The sequence below is a fragment of the Camelina sativa genome, chromosome 12 (assembly GCF_000633955.1).
Source record: "Camelina sativa cultivar DH55 chromosome 12, Cs, whole genome shotgun sequence".
Taxonomy (NCBI): domain Eukaryota; kingdom Viridiplantae; phylum Streptophyta; class Magnoliopsida; order Brassicales; family Brassicaceae; genus Camelina; species Camelina sativa.
Genome location: NC_025696.1, coordinates 283,137 through 302,026, shown reverse-complemented (window position 1 = coordinate 302,026; position 18,890 = coordinate 283,137). Strand labels below are relative to the sequence as shown.

At 35.7% G+C, this 18,890-nt stretch overlaps 6 protein-coding genes and 1 pseudogene across 6 annotated transcripts; 3 read left to right on the top strand and 4 right to left on the bottom strand.

Annotated features, from left to right (window-relative positions):
- Positions 314 to 4,184, top strand: LOC104729190 (tRNA-dihydrouridine(47) synthase [NAD(P)(+)]-like). Its single transcript, XM_010448100.2, has 10 exons — positions 314 to 676; positions 826 to 936; positions 1,081 to 1,308; positions 1,459 to 1,696; positions 1,876 to 2,141; positions 2,241 to 2,513; positions 2,633 to 2,914; positions 3,482 to 3,602; positions 3,698 to 3,867; positions 3,947 to 4,184. The coding sequence occupies exons 1-10, from the start codon at positions 401 to 403 to the stop codon at positions 4,043 to 4,045; spliced, it is 2,064 nt and encodes a 687-aa protein (XP_010446402.1). The 5' UTR covers positions 314 to 400; the 3' UTR covers positions 4,046 to 4,184.
- On the top strand, positions 5,110 to 6,516 carry LOC104733072 (putative F-box protein At4g38870). The gene has a single exon (XM_019233918.1). It carries the CDS (start codon positions 5,144 to 5,146, stop codon positions 6,329 to 6,331), a length of 1,188 nt encoding a protein of 395 aa, XP_019089463.1. The 5' UTR covers positions 5,110 to 5,143; the 3' UTR covers positions 6,332 to 6,516.
- On the bottom strand, positions 8,178 to 8,985 carry LOC104729189 (auxin-induced protein 15A-like). Its single transcript, XM_010448099.1, has one exon. The coding sequence runs from the start codon at positions 8,876 to 8,878 to the stop codon at positions 8,561 to 8,563; it is 318 nt and encodes a 105-aa protein (XP_010446401.1). The 5' UTR covers positions 8,879 to 8,985; the 3' UTR covers positions 8,178 to 8,560.
- On the bottom strand, positions 12,587 to 13,371 carry LOC104729188 (auxin-responsive protein SAUR15). Its single transcript, XM_010448098.2, has one exon. The coding sequence runs from the start codon at positions 13,173 to 13,175 to the stop codon at positions 12,891 to 12,893; it is 285 nt and encodes a 94-aa protein (XP_010446400.1). The 5' UTR covers positions 13,176 to 13,371; the 3' UTR covers positions 12,587 to 12,890.
- Positions 13,880 to 14,426, top strand: LOC109128133 (annotated as a pseudogene).
- On the bottom strand, positions 14,465 to 17,135 carry LOC104729187 (cysteine-rich receptor-like protein kinase 26). The gene is made up of 7 exons (XM_010448097.2): positions 16,228 to 17,135; positions 15,972 to 16,109; positions 15,713 to 15,828; positions 15,426 to 15,636; positions 15,100 to 15,340; positions 14,873 to 15,023; positions 14,465 to 14,789 (listed from the first exon to the last, which is right to left on the bottom strand). Exons 1-7 carry the CDS (start codon positions 17,048 to 17,050, stop codon positions 14,475 to 14,477), a joined length of 1,995 nt encoding a protein of 664 aa, XP_010446399.1. The 5' UTR covers positions 17,051 to 17,135; the 3' UTR covers positions 14,465 to 14,474.
- On the bottom strand, positions 18,101 to 18,850 carry LOC104729186 (auxin-responsive protein SAUR21-like). The gene has a single exon (XM_010448096.2). It carries the CDS (start codon positions 18,489 to 18,491, stop codon positions 18,222 to 18,224), a length of 270 nt encoding a protein of 89 aa, XP_010446398.1. The 5' UTR covers positions 18,492 to 18,850; the 3' UTR covers positions 18,101 to 18,221.

Here is an 18,890-nt window from a genome sequence, read left to right as displayed (position 1 = left end):
GAAAAAAATTCAATTTATAGTAGATATGTATGAAGCTGGTCATATATGTAATGGAGGTTCAAGAGTTTGAACTTGAGAGACAAAAGAGATTCCTCTCTGTTTGTTTTGTTTTATTTAGTTTGGTTTCTCTGTCTTCTTTGTTGTTTATTTATTTTCCTTTCTATCTGTCTTTTTTCTTTTTATTTGGAAATTGTAGCTAACAAGCTGGGCCTCGTATTTTTGGCCCATTAAAAAGCAACCCATGAACGTGTTCACTTTCACTTCCTTCCAAAACGCCGTTTGTGTCGTCGTTTTTCGTGTCTCTGTAAAAATATCTAAAACCCTAAACAACAACACTCTCCATCACTCGCTTCTTGTACCTTTAGAATCTTTCGGGCGACGACGGAGCTTGTCCTCCGCTATGTCGGATGCAGTAGCGGAGCTCGCGGCGGATACAAATGTTGGAGGAGATGCAAAGCCTGATTCTTCTCAATCGACGACGAAACAGTTCTCTGTGTATGAAGCGACTTCGGAAGAGCTTATAGAACGATCAATGGCTCCTATTAAGAAGGAGTTCCTGTGTCCTCCTCCAAGCCGTTCCCTGAAGCAAAACGACGCCGCCGAATTTAAGGCGCCTCAGTCTGGCTTGGTCCAGGAGAAGAAATCAAAACGACAGCTCAAACGGGAACGCCGCGAGGTATCTCATTCATCTCTTCTTTTACAAGTATACAGAGTGTAATGAGTAGATATGATAAGCATTACATAATCATGACACTTAAAGCTTTCAAGGTTATATTGGTTGAGCTTTGAATCTTATAACCGAACCTGGCATGGTCTTTCTTGCAGCAATCTACCATCAATCTCTGTCCGCAGGTTGCGAGAACAGAAGATGTTAATTCCTGTCAATATAAAGATAATTGCCGGTTTAATCATGATATTGAAGCTTTCAAGGCTCAGGTACTCACTTTTTCTGTTTACTGATGCTGATTTGGTTTGTCAAGTGGGTGGATTGAATGAACATGGTTTGATTTTGTGTGATTGAGCTTGGAGGATGATATTGAGAAAGAGATTAACTGACAATGTTTTTTCTTGAAACTGCAGAAACCAGAGGATATAGAGGGGCAATGCCCATTTGTGGCCTCTGAGATGAAGTGTGCATATGGTTTATCTTGTAGATTCTTAGGCACTCACAGAGATATTGCTGGTAATTCAGATGGGAAGGAAACTTCAGAGACGAACTTTTTTAACAAAGAGACACAGAGGCTTCTGTGGAAGAATAAGATGACTTTTGTCAACGCAGATGCGAAGCTCAAGTCCCTTGGTCTATTGGTATGTCGTACATAGTATTATTTCGTTTATTTTCATTATTGTTGTGTTTGTACAGTGTCTCTGGCATGTCATATACTGTAATTTCACTCATATATGACTCTTACCATGAGACCTGAGTGATTATTCTCTTTGTTTCATTACGATTTCTAGGGGCATGCCAAAAAAAGCAATGTTGCTGAAGAAAATAACGCAGAAAAAACTCAAAATGGTGCTCAAGCAACTAAAGTAGCGGTTGACTCAGCTGTCAGCTCTGAGCCTACATCAGATATGATAGAAGATGTTGATATTCCTGGACCATTAGAAACTGAGGAAGTTCGTCCTATGAAAAAGGCAAAATCTGAGGACGAAGAGAAAGTTAAACCTGGAGATGTTGGTGGAGTTAATGATGGTTAGGCTCTCACTTCTCTACACCAAAATGCCAATTAACTTTTGCTGGATTGTCTTACATAGTTGCATAGTTTCAATACATATAATTATATAGCTACATATTTAAGAGAAAAAAAGTTGACATAAGAAGTGTGTGGACAAGAAAATATCCTAATGTCCCAGTAAACTGTATTGATACAGGCGTGAAAGTGGAAGAGGAAACAAAAAAGAATGGGTATTCTACTTCAAAAGGTGACGTAGAAGATGATGATAGCATCAAAATTGTTGAAACTGATGGTAGTCTAAAGTTGCAGCCTCGCGAAAAGAAAAAGCTTATTGATTTTAGGGATAAGTTGTACCTTGCACCCCTAACAACTGTGGGAAATCTTCCCTTCCGAAGACTTTGCAAAGTGTTGGGAGCAGATGTGACTTGTGGTGAGATGGCTATGTGCACAAATCTTTTGCAGGTTAGGCCAATAATTGTACCCTCAGCTATGCTGACAGAATAACTAAACCTTGTTTTTTTTTTGTAACATTGTGAAAACCTGCAAAATATTTTATTGTAGGGCCAAGCTTCGGAATGGGCTCTGCTTAGACGGCATTCATCGGAAGATCTGTTCGGTGTTCAGATTTGCGGTTCTTTTCCTGACACAGTGTCACGCACAGTTGAACTTATAGACCGAGAATGCACTGTTGATTTCATAGACATCAACATGGGTTGCCCGATAGATATGGTTGTCAACAGAAGTGCTGGTTCAGCTCTTCTCAACAAACCATTAAGAATGAAGAACATCGTGGAAGTTTCTTCTTCCATTGTTGAAACACCTATCACTATCAAGGTAACTGCCTAAGCAAATCTGAAATGCTATCACCTTCCATATGAAACTATAACATTGGTGGATGTGAATGTGTTGGTATTATAACCATTCTTTACTTGTCCGGTCTTTTTTGGTGTCAGGTACGTACGGCATTCTTTGAGGGTAAGAATCGGATAGATTCATTAATTGCAGATATAGGAAATTGGGGAGCCACTGCAGTGACTATTCATGGGCGATCAAGACAGCAACGTTATAGCAAGTCTGCGGATTGGGACTATATATACCAGTGTACCAAAAACGCTTCCACTAACCTACAAGTTATAGGAAATGGAGATGTGTACTCTTATTTAGACTGGAACAAACACAAGTCTGACTGTCCTGAGTTGTCTAGCTGCATGATTGCTCGTGGAGCATTAATCAAGGTGTGTGTATGACCATATAGTATCTGCTTATTCCTAGTAAATCATTCGATAGTCTCAATGGGCTTTTTGACTTGTGCAGCCTTGGATATTTACTGAAATCAAAGAGCAACGTCNATATTACGTTCCATATGAAACTATAACATTAGTGGATGTGAATGTGTTAGTATTATAACCATTTTTTACTTGTCCGGTCCTTTTTGGTGCCAGGTACGTACGGCATTCTTTGAGGGTAAGAATCGGATAGATTCATTAATTGCAGATATCGGAAATTGGGGAGCCACTGCAGTGACTATTCATGGGCGATCAAGACAGCAACGTTATAGCAAGTCTGCGGATTGGGACTATATATACCAGTGTACCAAAAACGCTTCCACTAACCTACAAGTTATAGGAAATGGAGATGTGTACTCTTATTTAGACTGGAACAAACACAAGTCTGACTGTCCTGAGTTGTCTAGCTGCATGATTGCTCGTGGAGCATTAATCAAGGTGTGTGTATGACCATATAGTCTCTGCTTATTCCTAGTAAATCATTCGATAGTCTCAATGGTCTTTTGACTTGTGCAGCCTTGGATATTTACTGAAATCAAAGAGCAACGTCACTGGGACATTACCTCAGGTGAAAGACTTAACATCTTGAAGGACTTTGTACGCTTTGGTCTTCAACATTGGGGATCCGACAATAAAGGTAAAAAACACAAGGCCTGGAATTGAAATTACGTTATGTTGGTTTGTTCTTTCCCTTGTGGCTAAACACTGCCGTTATCTTAATTTTTCAAACAGGAGTTGAGACAACTAGGCATTTCTTGCTGGAGTGGCTAAGCTACACGTTTAGGTACATACCTGTCGGTTTGCTTGATGTAATCCCGCAGCAAATCAACTGGCGCCCGCCTTCTTACTTTGGCCGTGATGATCTTGAGACACTCATGATGTCTGAATCTGCCGGTGACTGGGTGCGTTAAATTCTTCTCCTTCAATTGTCTTCGTACTTAGGACTATCTGAGCTTAATATAATGTTATTACAACATGCAGGTGCGGATATCGGAATTGCTGCTTGGAAAGGTTCCGGAAGGCTTCACATTTGCCCCCAAGCACAAATCCAACGCTTATGATCGAGCTGAAAATGGCTAATTCGACCACATCGTCTGTAATGTCTGAAACTCTGAGAGACTTTATATTTGATTGTCCTAAATAAACACATTTTTTGAGTTTTTGACAGATTAGATAAAGCCAACTATTTGAGAGCAATGCACCATCTAATTTAAAACTATGCTTCTCAAAGCTTTTAAAAAGTAAATAGATAGGGAGAGGATCTGATTGTTAATTCAGGGAACGTTGACTTCGCTCTCGGCCTATATTGTGGTCATGGGATACTAGAAACGCGAGAGAATGGCAATTAGTATGCTTCTAAATCTCCTCGAGGCTCATCTTACTAGATAGATAGATATCAACTCTCTTGGCCATAGATTTGGCGATCAGGTGAAGAACAAGCTCGGTATCAGAAATTGTGATGAAGATCGAACCCTTCTCCTCGATTATATTCCGACAACCCCTCATTCTTCGTGAGGCTTGTCATCGTCGTCATCGCCGAGAAAACAGGGGAAAGTGGGCGTCTACATGAAACAGAGATACCTAGACTTTTGAAAACGTAGGGTTGAAGGGATCGGAGGGTTTGCAATAGAAGGGAAAATAGTATGTTGAGAAACACTTCCTAGGGTTTGTGGATAAAGTGTAAGGAAAAGAGACGAGATTTCTACAGATGCTTAGATCGAGATGTTTTGGGAGGCTTATTTAGAGAGTGAATAATATAAAGCAAACATTAGATCAAGTTGTGCTATAGTATATCTAAATAAATTGATAATTTGGTTCATATGTAAAGGATGTGAGAATAACAATAATAATAAATAAAAAATCAAAATTGGTTACATAAAAGTTTTTAACATAAGGTGTTTATGAAGATAATTTAAAAAATAAATTGGATAAATATTTGTTTTAAAAATAAAAATTTATATTTTCTTTGTAACAATTACCTATAAATTATTTTGAGTAACGAAATGGCTGGCGTTTTTGCCATCTCAACAAAAAGTTTATGAAATAAAAACGGCAAGACGTTTACTCATTAAATACTGCTTTAGGGTTTTTCACCTTAAACAATATTTTTTTTGGAAGGCCAAAGGCAAAGGTGGCTGCTGGAAGCATTTCTCATCGTTTACGTCTCTCTAGTCTACCATGGAGACACAGAGGAAGAAGCTTGCAAAGGTAAGCATAAACTCACTTCCGGATGATTTGATGATGGAGATACTCAAACGATTTCGACTTAAAACCCTAATCAGATTCCTCTCCGTATGTAAGCTCTGGGGTTCCATAATCCGCAGTCCCTATTTCATGAAAATATTCCTGAATGAGTCTTTGAAAAGGCCCAAAAGTCTCGTCTTCGTATTCAGAGCGGACTCTTTCTCTTTGCCTTTAACCTCTGCATCTGTTCACTTCAAAAGTACACGTGAAGTATCATCATCATCTTCATTTGCTTCTGCTTCTCCAGCCACTTATCATGTGACTTTTCCCGTCCGACAGCGCGCGACCGTTGCTCCTTCTGTCCACGGTTTGATTTGCTATGGACCACCTTCTAGCCTCGTGGTATATAATCCTTGCACTAGACGATCGGTTACCTTGCCCAGGGTCAGTGCAGGGAAGAGAGCCACAAACCAGTACTTAGGCTATGATCCCATCGACAGTGTTTATAAAGTGTTGTGCATCGTGAGAAGAATGCCTATGCTGAGAAACAGACGCGGTTTAGCTGAGGAGATAATGGTTTTGACATTGGAAAGTAATGGGAGTTCTGCTTGGAGGATGATTCAAGGCATTGTTCCTCCTCACTCTCCTTTAAGTGAGCAACTTTGCCTCAATGGTGTTTTGTATTATCAGGCTTTTACTGGCACAAAACTAAATGAGTGTGCAATCATGAGTTTTGATGTTAGGTCTGAAAAGATTGATCTTATCAAAGGACCTTGCAGCAAGTTTCGTAGCTTTTCAAAGTTGACAACCTACGAGGGGAAGCTGGCTGTTATCTTCTTTGAAAAGAAAATCAGTGGTATTATTGGTCTGTGGGTTCTAGAAGATGCCTCTAAGGAGGATTGGTCCAAGAAGACTTTTGCTTTGCCTAAATTAGTTGCCTCCAAAACAAACCCTATTTCTGATCATAGGTTTTGTGAGTTTCGCACCACCGACGCTGACACTGGTGAGATTATATTTACACCAACCTTTCTGCATTCATCCGTACCTAGTGTTCTCTACTATGATCTGAAGAAAAATAGTATGAGAACTTTTGAAGTAGAAGGAAGAAGAACAGAGCAGTATATACGTTGTCATTCAGACTCTGTCTCCTCTGCCCAGGTTGAGAATCTCATGTTTCTGTAAGATCAGTTTCCGTGGTATCATTCAGTTCCCCATCCCATTTGCCTTCAAACAGTTTGTAGTTGTGTTCTAACAACTGGTTTTCTTAGACAGTTTTACAATGATCTAATTTGTTTTTTTTAAGTTCATCAATCATACCGACCATCGTCTTAGGTTTTCAATTGCTTGTAATTTACAACATTACCATTGTGCTCCAACGTTTGTGATCCTTACTTGTTTGGCTGCAACTATAGTAATTGAATGGCTGATCATTCTTGTTAACAGAGGAAAGTATGGAATTTACGCTAGGTTTAAGGAGAACTCAGACCAAAATCTTTCCTCCGAAATTATTTAGAGAGGTTAACAAAATGGATATTCTCGTCAATTAGAGGAGTGGATATAACTAAGGTACTTTTGCTTTTTCTTTGTCAAAAAAGGTACCCTTTTAATAGGTTTGTACAAATTTTATCTGTATATCCTATGAGGGAAACAAAAGCACTTAATCAGTGGTTTTTCTCACGGTGTAGAAGTAAAAAAGATGAAAAAACTAGTATGAATGTAAAAATTTCAATGTTTCAACTGGTTTATGGATTAAAGATAACATTTGAAAAAAAAAAGTTGAAACTATATATTGTGTAAGGAAGTTGACATGACAAATGCACCTTCCAAGAATTTTCCTACAAATAGTTTAATTCGTACGGAAAGGGACAATATTAAAAGATTCTTCTTTTTGTAATTTACTTATCCAGTTGAGATCCAAACCTCTTGGCTTTTTCTTTTCCTCCTCGTCTCTTCGTTCATGGTTTGGATGTGCGATCACTACGTAAAATGGCCTTAAAAAAAAAAAAAATCGGGTTGATTTGTGATAATCCTCTAGATGTGGTTGATTGACAATTAGTGTTTCTTCTTAATTATTATATAGATTTTCATGTATACAAAGATGTGGGTGATTGAGAATTAGTGTTTGTTCTTTGTATTACTTCCATATGTATACTCAAGTTCATGGTTTGGTCCTTCAACCAATTGGTTTGTTGTGTGTACATTACTACATATTACATTCGACTAAGCAACATGTACGTATATACATGTATCAACGAGTGATGCGGCAGGATAGATATTATTGGTACTTGTGGATGCAATTTATTCCAAACATAAATATAAATAGGTACGAACAAAAAGATATTCTTGAGAAGAAAAGGAGAAAAAATTAAAAGTATGTAAGCAAAAAACAAAAAAAGGTATGTGCATTAAGAAGAGTAGTTGCTGTCATATAGGATTTGTGGCTCGTAGGAAAAGAAAAAGAGAGAAGAGTAAGTGCATTCAATTTTTAATAATTTTAATATATATATATATATACATATAAATATATAACTTATAATTAAAAGTATATATAGGACCAACTTATAAGTTATAAGAGTAAGTGCATTAAGTTAATTCCAATTCATATTAATAGGACCAACTTATAATTACTAGAGACAAATATGCTTTTGCTTCACCTAAAGAAGTAATCCACTCAAAATATGTCCCGTACTTTAAAGTCAGGAACTCAAAAGCGGACTAAAAAACCAAAACCAATATTAATTTCGGCGTTTTTATATAAGGTTTGGTGTCTTAACTCAAACAAATTAAATGTTAATCTTTGTTTTGGTCGATTTAACCTTTTACGAAAGCATTATTTCGAATATTGAGCCATTTATAATACGTTCTCGTGGGTTGGATAGATTTATTTGTCTATTTCTCGTGGATAATATATAGTCATTGATAATACGTTCAGATGTTATGATAAATTTAATTATATTAACAAAATTAGGATGGAAAATTAAATATATACATCAGTCGCATACATGTCAAACGTACTTACATCCGTGAGTAAAACCCAATAAAATATTCATTCATAGATCAAACATTTCTTAGTTTCAAAAAACTCGAACGATCATACACTCGAACTAGAAAAAAAAAATATTGGCCAATATTCAACTTGCACTAATCATCTATTAGTGCGAGCCACCACTGATCAGCTCATAAAAAAAAAAAAAAACCCCATTTCATCGAATACAAACCCCATTTAGGACGTTAATTGACGAACTAAAACCCAAGATTTACATGATCCGTGTAGAGAGTGATCTTTTTGTGTGGATCTTACAGGTTTAGTCCGAAAAAAAACCATTTGGATATTTTTTATCCAAAGGCAAAAAAGGCAAAAGAATCTTAGTCCTCATCATAATATATGTAAACTCTCTCTCTATTTCTATCTCATCTGATCATGGATGTTAGAGAGAGGAAAACAACTTCTTCACAAGGGATAGTGAGTCCACCCATGTCGTGGTGAAAGCCGAACTCTTCCTCTGCTTGTTGAAGAAGGATCAGAAACTCGGGATGAGTCAAGAAGGAGATTGGTACGATGTACCTCGTACGCTTTTCGCCTACGTAAACCGGAAAATGTCCCTTTGGTACGTCAAGAGGGAGTCCTTCCTCGTCGTAGCATTGTTTCTTGCCTAAGCTCGAGCATCTCTTGAGGATTTGCTTTAGCATTGCTGTTTGTGTTAGTTTTGAAGATCTCTTTACCGCCATTCTTCTAGCTTTACTCTTTCTTTCTTTTCTTTTTTCTTTTTCTTTGATGAGAGTGAGAGCTAGTGATGAGGAGAGAAAATGATGTGAGAAGTTTTTGATGAGAGAGTGGTGGCGAAAGGGGTTATTTATGGAGGACGGATGAGGATAGGATGATGCTAAAGCAATAGTTTTATTTTGAATTTCTTGATTATCCGAAATTTTATTTAATATTTATATATGATCGAATGATTATCAATAATCTAACATTTTGGTTAGTGCCGTCTTGGACGACTCTTCTTAAAATAATGATACATCTCAAATGATAATTCAGCAAACCCACTAATAGTTTGAGGGAATTATCACATTATAAGTACTACATTTTTTTCATTTTTAATCGTACTTTTATTTCAAAAAATTAGTTTAGTGAAATTTAATTGGATCTATTTATTTTAGAAGGACGATGATGACGGTAATTTACATATTGGTAAATATTTTCCAATATTACCACATTTCATATTAAGAAGACCAAGTTATATTATGCAATATGCATGATAAGCAATACACTATTATTACTAATAATTTTGGATATATGTAGCTTTATTTTTAAGGAGCAGGAAAAAAGCAGGAGAAGGGATATAGAGAGGCATGTGACAGTGTGGGATCCAAACCCATTGGGATTTAATTTCATTGTTGGTCCTCCCCAAGACACCATGGTCCCTCTCTCTCTTTCTCTCAACAGTTACTATCATAAATAGGGAAAGATATCAATGTGGTAACTAAATTTCTATAATTACGTACGAAGGGGTATCTAAATATGTACTATAAGTACAAATTATATGTAGGGTGTACTGTAATTACAAATTATACTCCTTAATTTAAACCAAAAAAAAAGTATGTACTCCTTAATCTTTGTGGTTAAGTATATATAAAGCATGCATGCATAATAGGGAAAGATTATTAGTATATATTAACACATTATCTTCTTCTTTTTTATTATGTAATTCTAGATCTTTTGAGCCTAAAATAGACTAATCACGCGATTTTCAACTACCATAGAAATTTTCCAAAAGATAATAATCTAGGTAGTCGGATTCTTTTGTTTAGGACCTAAGGCTAGACATACAAATTGCCAGATTCACAACTGTCATGTGATGAACAAAAATGCAACCAAAAGAAATCAATCTAATTTGTCTTGACCAACCAAAAAATAGTCTAATTACAACTTGGTTACAAAATATCTATTTGAGAACACAGATTGTAACAAATGCATACAAAAAAATTCCAAAAAACTGAGTAAGATTCGCGTTAACTCTTGTCTGCAAGTGACCGTATATGTTTATAATACTTTTGACCAAGTTCTATATAGGCATATGCTTATGGACAATGGGCATTTATTAGATCTTTGTTTCTGGTCGTAAAAGGTTAGGGACAAAGAACATGTTAAGCCTCACGATCTCGAGAGCTTCCCATCTTTGTTGATTTGTGATGTTCCTCTTCCTAATCCATTTCGTCGGTCACAAATGAAGATTAAAGATAAATAACAATTCGTCCCTTTCTTAGTAGTTGATGTCTGTAGAACAAAAAACTGTTTTCACTATAGATGTTTTGTACTTGTAATTAAAAAAAATTTGCATAAGAATTCTGTTCTTGTTAATTTCTGTGATATATATATATATATATATATATATATATATATATATTTATAAATATATATATATATATATATATATATTTAAATTAAAATTAATACTTAATTATAGACGAAGAGTATATAATGTGTCGTAAAAAATTGTTAAATATCGTAGGTATAAAACATACAAATTTATGAATGTTCCATAAATCCTAAAACATGAAAATTAGCGTCAGTTACTTCATTCACACGTAACTCCAAACTCTGCAATTCTACAAAATAAACTTTGAACTCAAGTCGAATTCAGTGAGTTACTTCCCAAATCTATCACATCAAGGAACAAGTGAATCAGAATCATGGTTTTTTTTCTCTTATCGACCACAAAAACCGACAATGGGAGAGAGAGAGAGGGGTTGCGGTCGTTGTCAGGGAAAGAGGGAAGCATGTTCTGCGAACGAGATTGGTTGGAAAAATATTCAGTGAAAAACGAGAAGAGGATTAGGGAGAAATTACGAATCTTTTGAAGGGACAATTTCAGCTTACGGACTGATAAGGACATGTCTCTCGTCTCGACCAAGCACATGAAAGCCCCCATGTTACTCTTGCCACCTCCTTCCCTCAAAAAAACTGTCCTCTTTTGTACAACTTTCCATTTTTACAGAGCAAAATGCAACTTCTTTAATGCAGATTTTACTACACTTGAAAAACTTGTCTGCTTAGTTAAGGAAATTCTTCAATCTCTATTTTTCTACTTGAAGTCAGAATCGATCTTGTCATGTCCTGTTTGTACAACTTTGTTTTGGCTTCCCCAAAATAAAACAGAGTTAGCTCTGTTCTTCTAACACACTCTATGTGTCTGATAAACTCTTTGAAGTGTGTATTAAAATACCTCTTTCAGAAAAATAGACAACTCTGTAAAAAACAACAAATATAGTTGTAGACTTTGCAGTGCATATTATTTACTGGGAACTTGTGTAAAATAAAATCTTAGAAAAGAAAACATGAGATGAGAAAGTTCCATGTATGTTTCGTACGTTAAGGAAGTGATTGAATATAAATTGTATATTCACGTGAAAGAGAAGCGGCCATGAGCTCTGTTTCGAAGTCAAGAAATAAAAAAAGAGTATAGGTGGCAAGATCTGAAGTGAAATGTATGGTCTATTCATCACATGGGCTGCAGGATAGTTGGACCCAGGAAATTATTAGATCAGATTGGCTATAGCTATTTTTTTCTTGTACGATGATCTAACAGTTAAATTTCAAAAAGAAAAAAAAATGAAAAAAAATAGAAAACAGAGTGGCACCTTGAGAAAACGATCGAGACGGCAGAAGATAGGAAGAGGACTAAGCTTTTGTTTTATGAGGTCAATTTGATTTATCTGCTAAATGTGGTCTAAGAGGTAGGGTTTTGATTTGAGGTCGTATTCCTCTACTTAATTTTTGGCATGTGACGCAAGGCTCAATTGGTTCTTCTTACAGGGCCCCCATCCCTCCCTCCTTCGCTTGCTAACGTTGAATCTTTTTCATGTTTCGGTTTCAGGGAGGGACAATAACGTTATTTGGAGGTTAATAGTTTGAACGTGGAAAAACGTATATAAATGCAATGCACGCAAGAAAAATGTCTACTTAAGGAGAAAATACATATCGTTTATTAAAAAATAAATTAAACGTTTATCATCTAGAAAGGAAAACATTATAGTTACACCCTATATAGTTCGAACATAACATCATTATACGTACACATTCATTATTCAATAATAAACCGGACTTACGTACAAAACAAGGAATGGTAGATAGCTGAACTGGACTAACCTGCAAAATTTATTTACATCGTGGTACTAATTAGCAAAAGGAACAAAAAGAAAGGGTCAGACATTATAATAAAGCAAAAAAATCAATAAAGACGTTAAAAAGGGAAGATGACGTAAGCAAATAAAACGGTGCCAAAAATTTAGAGGCTTTGGGCTTTGGACTTCTATTTTTGGGCCATTAAAATGTTTAGCCTATTAATGTTTTTTTTTTTTGTCAAACAATATTTGAAGAGAATAAAAAACAAAAAATCCAAGTTTTTTCACTATTACAGTTAGTCACAAGGAATGAAAATTAAAAATAGTCACATACAATATTTGTTCTCTGGAAAACTAAGGGAAATAGCTAGAATTATGATATATGACACAGATGTTTTTTTTTTTTCTTTCTCTTTTTATTATAAAAGAAACTATTTTTTTTTAAATGAAAGATACAAATGTATAATCATGCATGCAATTAATGATTCATAAGCACGCTGTACGTATCATGTATGTGTATATTCCTCTCACTGAAACAATTTACAATTATTTCCAGTGGGGAAATCAGCTAAAAAAATCTCTACATTGTATTGTAAGTACTTTATGTTCTTGTAATTCATCGAATCTGAGATGTGACTGTGAAGAACAAAGATTCATGACACGGTATGGTTAAGCCCCCCATAGGATGATCAAAACCAAACTCTTCCTCAGATTTACTTAACAATTCTTGAAACAATGGCTGGTTTAAGTATGACACCGGCACCACATATCTCTTCCTCTTTTGATCATTCTCTCCAACGTAAACCGCCATGAATCCTCTTGGTGTCGACGATGCTGATGATGATGATTCCCTTCTTCGCATTATTTGTTTAGCACCCATGAAACTTCTCAGAAAAGCCATTTTTTTCTTGTGTTGCTGTCTTGTAGCGTGGTGGGTTTAAGTTTGAACGTCTCTTGTTCTTGGAGAAAGCTTTAACCTTAAAATTTGTTTTGGATCTTTAATAGTTTGTGAATCATAAGGGTTTCCTATTAGTTGTTATATAAACGAAATTATCATGAATTAGGTTTTTTTTGGGTTTTCTTTTTTTTTCCTCATGAGCACATGGCTTTGGATTGAAGATACTAAACCAAGAACCAATCAATAAATGGTGTCTGAGAAGTTAGTATCTAATGGTGTCCTACATGATAGTTTCATTGGGTCTTATTGTCTCAAAGACATCACATGCAAAATCTCTCCTATAGATTATGTAGGGACCTGAAGTTGTGTACCTAATGAACCAGAAGTCTCTATCACTGATTAAGTCATGACCTCTTCACAATGATATCAAAAAGACAGGACCACATGACTTGATTATGTGCAGACAAAGTCACAAAAGCCTTCAAAAATTTCTGTGGCAAGAATTGAAAACTTGACTGTCTATCTAACAAACAAGTGGTCATATTGATTTGTGACTCCACATCAGAAATCATGAAGATTTAACAGTAGGGGGCCCTTGCTTATCATGCCGTGGTCCGGCAAAGCCATGTGCATGCTTGTTGGTGTTGAATGTTTATTATAGAGCTGAAACTTTTCTAAACCACTAAAGGGTTATCTTCAATTAATGTTCTTATCTATATATACTCATCACTGAGTCTTTTAAGCTCTGCAAGTACTCTCACATTTTCCAGTAAAAGCTTTAAACCTACAATTCAACAAACACACAAGACAATCCATGGCGATAAGGGTCCCTCGTGTGCTGCAATCATCCAAGCAGATTCTCCGCCAAGCAAAACTGTTCTCATCCTCTTCTTCATCTAGCTCTCTTGATGTTCCAAAGGGCTACTTGGCTGTTTACGTAGGAGAAAGAAAGATGAAGAGATTTGTAGTTCCTATATCTTACTTGATCATCCAATGGGTGGCCTTACAATCCCTTGCAGTGAAGAAGTATTTATTGATCTTGCTTGTCGCCTCAACTGATCATGATGACTCACTCAAATAACCTTTTTTATTCTTTGATTTTGTACATTTTTCCCAATTAGTTTTCTTCAAGAGATGAGATGACTCTAGAAGCATCTCCCCTTGAAAGTGAAACAGAGACTTGTAACACTCTTTTTCCTCACTTATAGTGAGTTGGATTCAAATCTAATTAATCAAACCCCATGATTCATTTCATCAATCAGTCATCATCATGAGAATCTTAATTTCAGTTTCAAGACAAACTCACCGAGGATACAACTCAGTGTTGGAATTATAATTTGAAGTTTTTGCATTATGTCCTGAAGAAGAAGAGCTATCCGATACCGTGTTGCTATGTGCGAAAAACGCAGGCTTTGAAGGTTCTGAAATAGCAAGAGTATGTCCATCTAACATCAGAAGAACCGAAGCCATGCTTGGCCTCTCTGCAACTTTCTCTTGGACACAAAGAAGACCAATGTTTATGCATCTCAAGATCATATTCGATGAATAACTCGACATTGTCATCATAATCTTGTCAACAAGATTCAAAGCAACACCTTCCTTCCAATTTCTCCAAGCCTTTACCAAAACATTAGCATTCAGTGATGTGAATAAACAGTCATTGATCAAAGCTCAAGATTTTTGGCAAATAATATACTTACAAAGCTAAGAAGATCTTCCATGCAGTCTTCATTGCTGAAACAACTGTTTTTCTTACCACTTATGATCTCAAGAACCAAAACGCCGAAACTGTAAACATCTGTCTTAAACGAGAACTGTCCATGCATTACATACTCTGGAGCCATGTATCCACTGTTTTAAGCCAAATGAATGATCACAATCGAGTTTGAGTCGAGTAAAATATAAATGTAAGTGTTTTGCTACTTACAAAGTCCCCACGATCCTATTCGTGTAGCGTTGAGTCGTGTGATCAATATCGAAGAGCCTAGCCATTCCAAAATCTGCGATTTTTGGAGTCATTTCCTCGTCTAACAATATGTTACTAGCTTTAAGGTCACGGTGAATAATCCGGAGCCGAGAATCTTGATGAAGATAAAGAAGTCCTCTAGCTACACCTCCAATGATTTTGTATCTAACTTCCCACTCCAATTCTTTACCCTCGATCGGATCTATACAAACACTTGAGATCATAAACACGAACTATATATAGTAGAATGGTTTCCAAGAATACGTAGAATGTGAAGAAATATGTACCGAAGATGAACTTGTCGAGACTAGTAAGTGGGAGGAACTCATACACTAGAAGCCTTTCAGTTCCTTCTATTGAGTAACCTAAGAGCTTCACGAGATTGCGATGTTGAAGCTTAGCCACCAACAAGAACTCGTTCTTGAATTCGGTTTCACCTTGTTGTGCATTTCTTGACAACCTTTTCACGGCTATCTGTTGTCCATCAGAAAGTACACCCTAATGATAACGTAGGAAGATGTTATGATGATGGCTACAAAATGCAAAATATAATAGCAGATTCTTCTAAGATTACCTTATAAACTGCTCCGAATCCGCCTTCTCCAAGTTTATTTTCCAGTGAAAAATTACTCGTTGCCTCTTGTAATATACTGAAACTAAATTTCATGGAATCCATGCTAATGTTTTCTTCTGTATTGAAGAAAATGAGATAAACCATGTTTTGATAAAAGGAGTTAGAAATCACGTCAAGTATCAAAGGAACACTGAAAAAACAGAGGTAAAACAGAGCACATGAATAATATATCCTTTCATGTCTGAGCTCCATAGCTTACTTTCATGTTGGTGTTCTGAATTTTTCATCTTCCTTCTCAGCCTTAGGAAAATGAGTAAGAATACTATAACAAAGACAACAACAGCAGCTGACGCCGCGCCAAAGATCAAAGCTTTAGGTACACCTCTGTTTTTATCCCCTGTCCAAAAATATACATACCTAAAATGATCAGTTTCGTATTATATAATGTAAACGACGGTCTGATTTAAACCCTAGAATTCAAAACTTTCAAATCCATTAAAAAATAGCAAACCTACCTTGTGTGACACTTCTCGTCTCATTCTTTGGAGGCCGTGACGGCGTCGCAGGCACTGAGCTTGGCTCATCAATGTTCACTGGATCATAGAATCTCCAAGTAGCATAACCCAATATACAGCTAGGAGACAACACATAACCACCCATTTTCATATCACAACAGCTCGGGATCTTTGCAATACCCTGAGACAAACAATACGAACAATCCTCTTCCGAAACATCCGGCGTGCACTGAACAAGACCGTACAATGTCTGAAACGACGGGCCGCTCGTTTCGCCGACAACAAAATTCTTCTTGCTCCGACCAATCACAGAGGCTCTGTCTTTAAGCCCTTCGAGTAAACCCCTTAATGATTTCTCCCAACCACCACGATCTCCGGTGAAGTTTCTTGTCCCGGTTATGCTTGCTTGTGGGAAAATCTCCAGTCTTTCGAAGATAGTCCGGTTTGAGTACCTAACCGTACATTTGTCATACCAAATAATCGCCTCTTTCTGAACCGGACACAATGTGACAAGTCTTTTTCCAGCCACTGCGATGCAATTGATACATACTTCAGGTTTGACATCGCCTCTACACTGTGAGATTGAGTTGACTTTTCCATCGGAGTCTCCAACTGAGATGTTGTAAAATCCGTTACCGTTGTGTCGGAGAGATGATAAAGAGGAGATGAGACGGTCAAGGTTGACGGCGTAAGGGGTGTTAACGGTGAAGTTGCCTGTGACGTTTGAGCATATTTGGTTTAACGGAACCGGTTGCGACTTAACAACGGCGAGACATTGGATTTGGATTAAGAGTGAGATCAGAGGAATAAGAAGAGACAACATTTGTGATTATTTCTGTCTGTTTATCATTTTTTCTTGATTGTTTGAATCGGAGAAAACAAACAAGCAATGAGGCGTTGACCTTTGACTTTGTTCATCTTATGAAATGCTTTAAAAAAAAAAAAACAAATTGTAAGCTAGGCTGTTAATGAAATGCAACAATAATTTCGTAGAATTATGAGTTTGTTTATCGATTTTATATCCTCCTGTTAATGTCATGGAGCTGATAATGAATAAAACTGTATGTTGTCATACACCATAACTAGGATATATCCCGTGCTTAAAGCACGGGTCAACACTTTAAAATTTTTTTTATAATATAATAATAAAAATTTAGTTTGAGATAATATTTATTTTAAATTGTTATGTAAAAATCTATTAGTTTATTTGAATACTAATTATTTTAGAATATTATATTATTTTATTTTTGACGTATTATTACAGTTTTATATTGTTTATTTGTTATATTTGTATCATATTATGTGAAATATAAAATAGTAATTTTAATGTTATAATTGTGAGAAAATAAAAAATATTAATTTATCATCTATATAAATTTAGTTTTACCAGCCCGCCAATGTGAAAATTAAAACATACATTTTCATACATTGAGTAATATATTTTCGTTTTAAAAAATTCAAATCACAACATATGCAGAAAAAAATATGCATTTTATTAATTATAAGTATTATATGAAAGTTCTAAACAATTTGTAAATAAAATAAAATAAAGATGATAGGAAAATCATAATTTGAAATCTTAACAAAATCTTCGAATTTAGTTATTAAAAATAATTGTATTGTATACTTGGATATAAAATCTTAGTTTTTAAAATTCTGATTGGTTTATATATTTAAAAAAAAATTTACTAATTTCGTCCATAATTTATTAGAGAGAGAGAGAAAATATTTTTTTAGATTTTTTTAAATTTTTTAATTTGACATGTGAGTGTTTTTTTATTTTTAATTTAATTATATTTATTTAAATTAGTTAATTAAGCTTAATTAATTTTTTCTAATGGCAATTGAATGTAATTTTTTACACATTTTAAGGTTAGTTTCATATTTGTACTTCTCAATTAATATAGTAGGATTACATTGGGTTCTAAATATCTTCTACATCTAATGACCTAAAAAAAATGTTAAATTATACATGTGATTTTTGTGAACCAAATCTAATGAAGCTGAGAAGTGACAGTGATAAAAGTTTCTTCAGGACAAGGGATGGTCAAGCCGCCCATTGGATGATCAAACCCAAACTCTTGTTCCGATTTGCTCAACAAAGCTTGAAATGAAGGCTGGTTCAAGTATGAGACCGGCACTATGTATCTTTTCATCTGGCTTTCCCCAACATACACTGCAAGAAACCCTTTTGGTGTTGAAGCTGCCATTGATCGGCCTTGAAAGATCTTCTTTGCACCCATAAGACCTCGGAACACGCCCATTCTTTTTCTTTTTTTTGTTCTGCTGATGGATCTTGGAAAAAATATTTAGCTAGCTTTGGACTTCTCGTTTTAGCTTATCTGGTTAGATGAAGAAGTTGTTTTGATTTGGATATGAAAACAATGGCATATATATACAACCAATTCCCTTAATTTGGTTGATAGAAACCCGTGGGCTTTTGATACAAGAGTGGGACATGTAGAAGAATAAGAACTCACATGGCTCTGTCTTGCAGGTGTTAAACTGAGAATTGAATATAGAAATCGTATCCGCTGAAAAGCATCCATGTCACTAGAAGACTAACAACAACTTCGAGCGCAATTCACATGAGATTGTCGATGGCACAGATACATCTCTTTGGAATGGTAGATAATGTACATGGGACCTCATGTTACGTACCT

Excerpts from the sequence above, each read along its gene's own strand:
- LOC104729189 (XM_010448099.1), bottom strand. The coding sequence starts at position 8,878 with ATGGCGGTAAAGAGATCTTCAAAACTAACACAAACAGCAATGCTAAAG.
- LOC104729190 (XM_010448100.2), top strand. The coding sequence starts at position 401 with ATGTCGGATGCAGTAGCGGAGCTCGCGGCGGATACAAATGTTGGAGGA. Across the intron at positions 2,142-2,240 it reads TGTGCACAAATCTTTTGCAG|GGCCAAGCTTCGGAATGGGC; the intron begins GTTAGGCCAATA and ends ATTTTATTGTAG. Across the intron at positions 2,514-2,632 it reads AAACACCTATCACTATCAAG|GTACGTACGGCATTCTTTGA; the intron begins GTAACTGCCTAA and ends TTTTGGTGTCAG.
- LOC104729186 (XM_010448096.2), bottom strand. The coding sequence starts at position 18,491 with ATGGGCGTGTTCCGAGGTCTTATGGGTGCAAAGAAGATCTTTCAAGGC.
- LOC104729187 (XM_010448097.2), bottom strand. The coding sequence starts at position 17,050 with ATGTTGTCTCTTCTTATTCCTCTGATCTCACTCTTAATCCAAATCCAA. Across the intron at positions 15,829-15,971 it reads TTCAGAACACCAACATGAAA|AAGAAAACATTAGCATGGAT; the intron begins GTAAGCTATGGA and ends TCTTCAATACAG. Across the intron at positions 14,790-14,872 it reads TGGAAGATCTTCTTAGCTTT|GCTTGGAGAAATTGGAAGGA; the intron begins GTAAGTATATTA and ends GTTTTGGTAAAG.
- LOC104729188 (XM_010448098.2), bottom strand. The coding sequence starts at position 13,175 with ATGGCTTTTCTGAGAAGTTTCATGGGTGCTAAACAAATAATGCGAAGA.
- LOC104733072 (XM_019233918.1), top strand. The coding sequence starts at position 5,144 with ATGGAGACACAGAGGAAGAAGCTTGCAAAGGTAAGCATAAACTCACTT.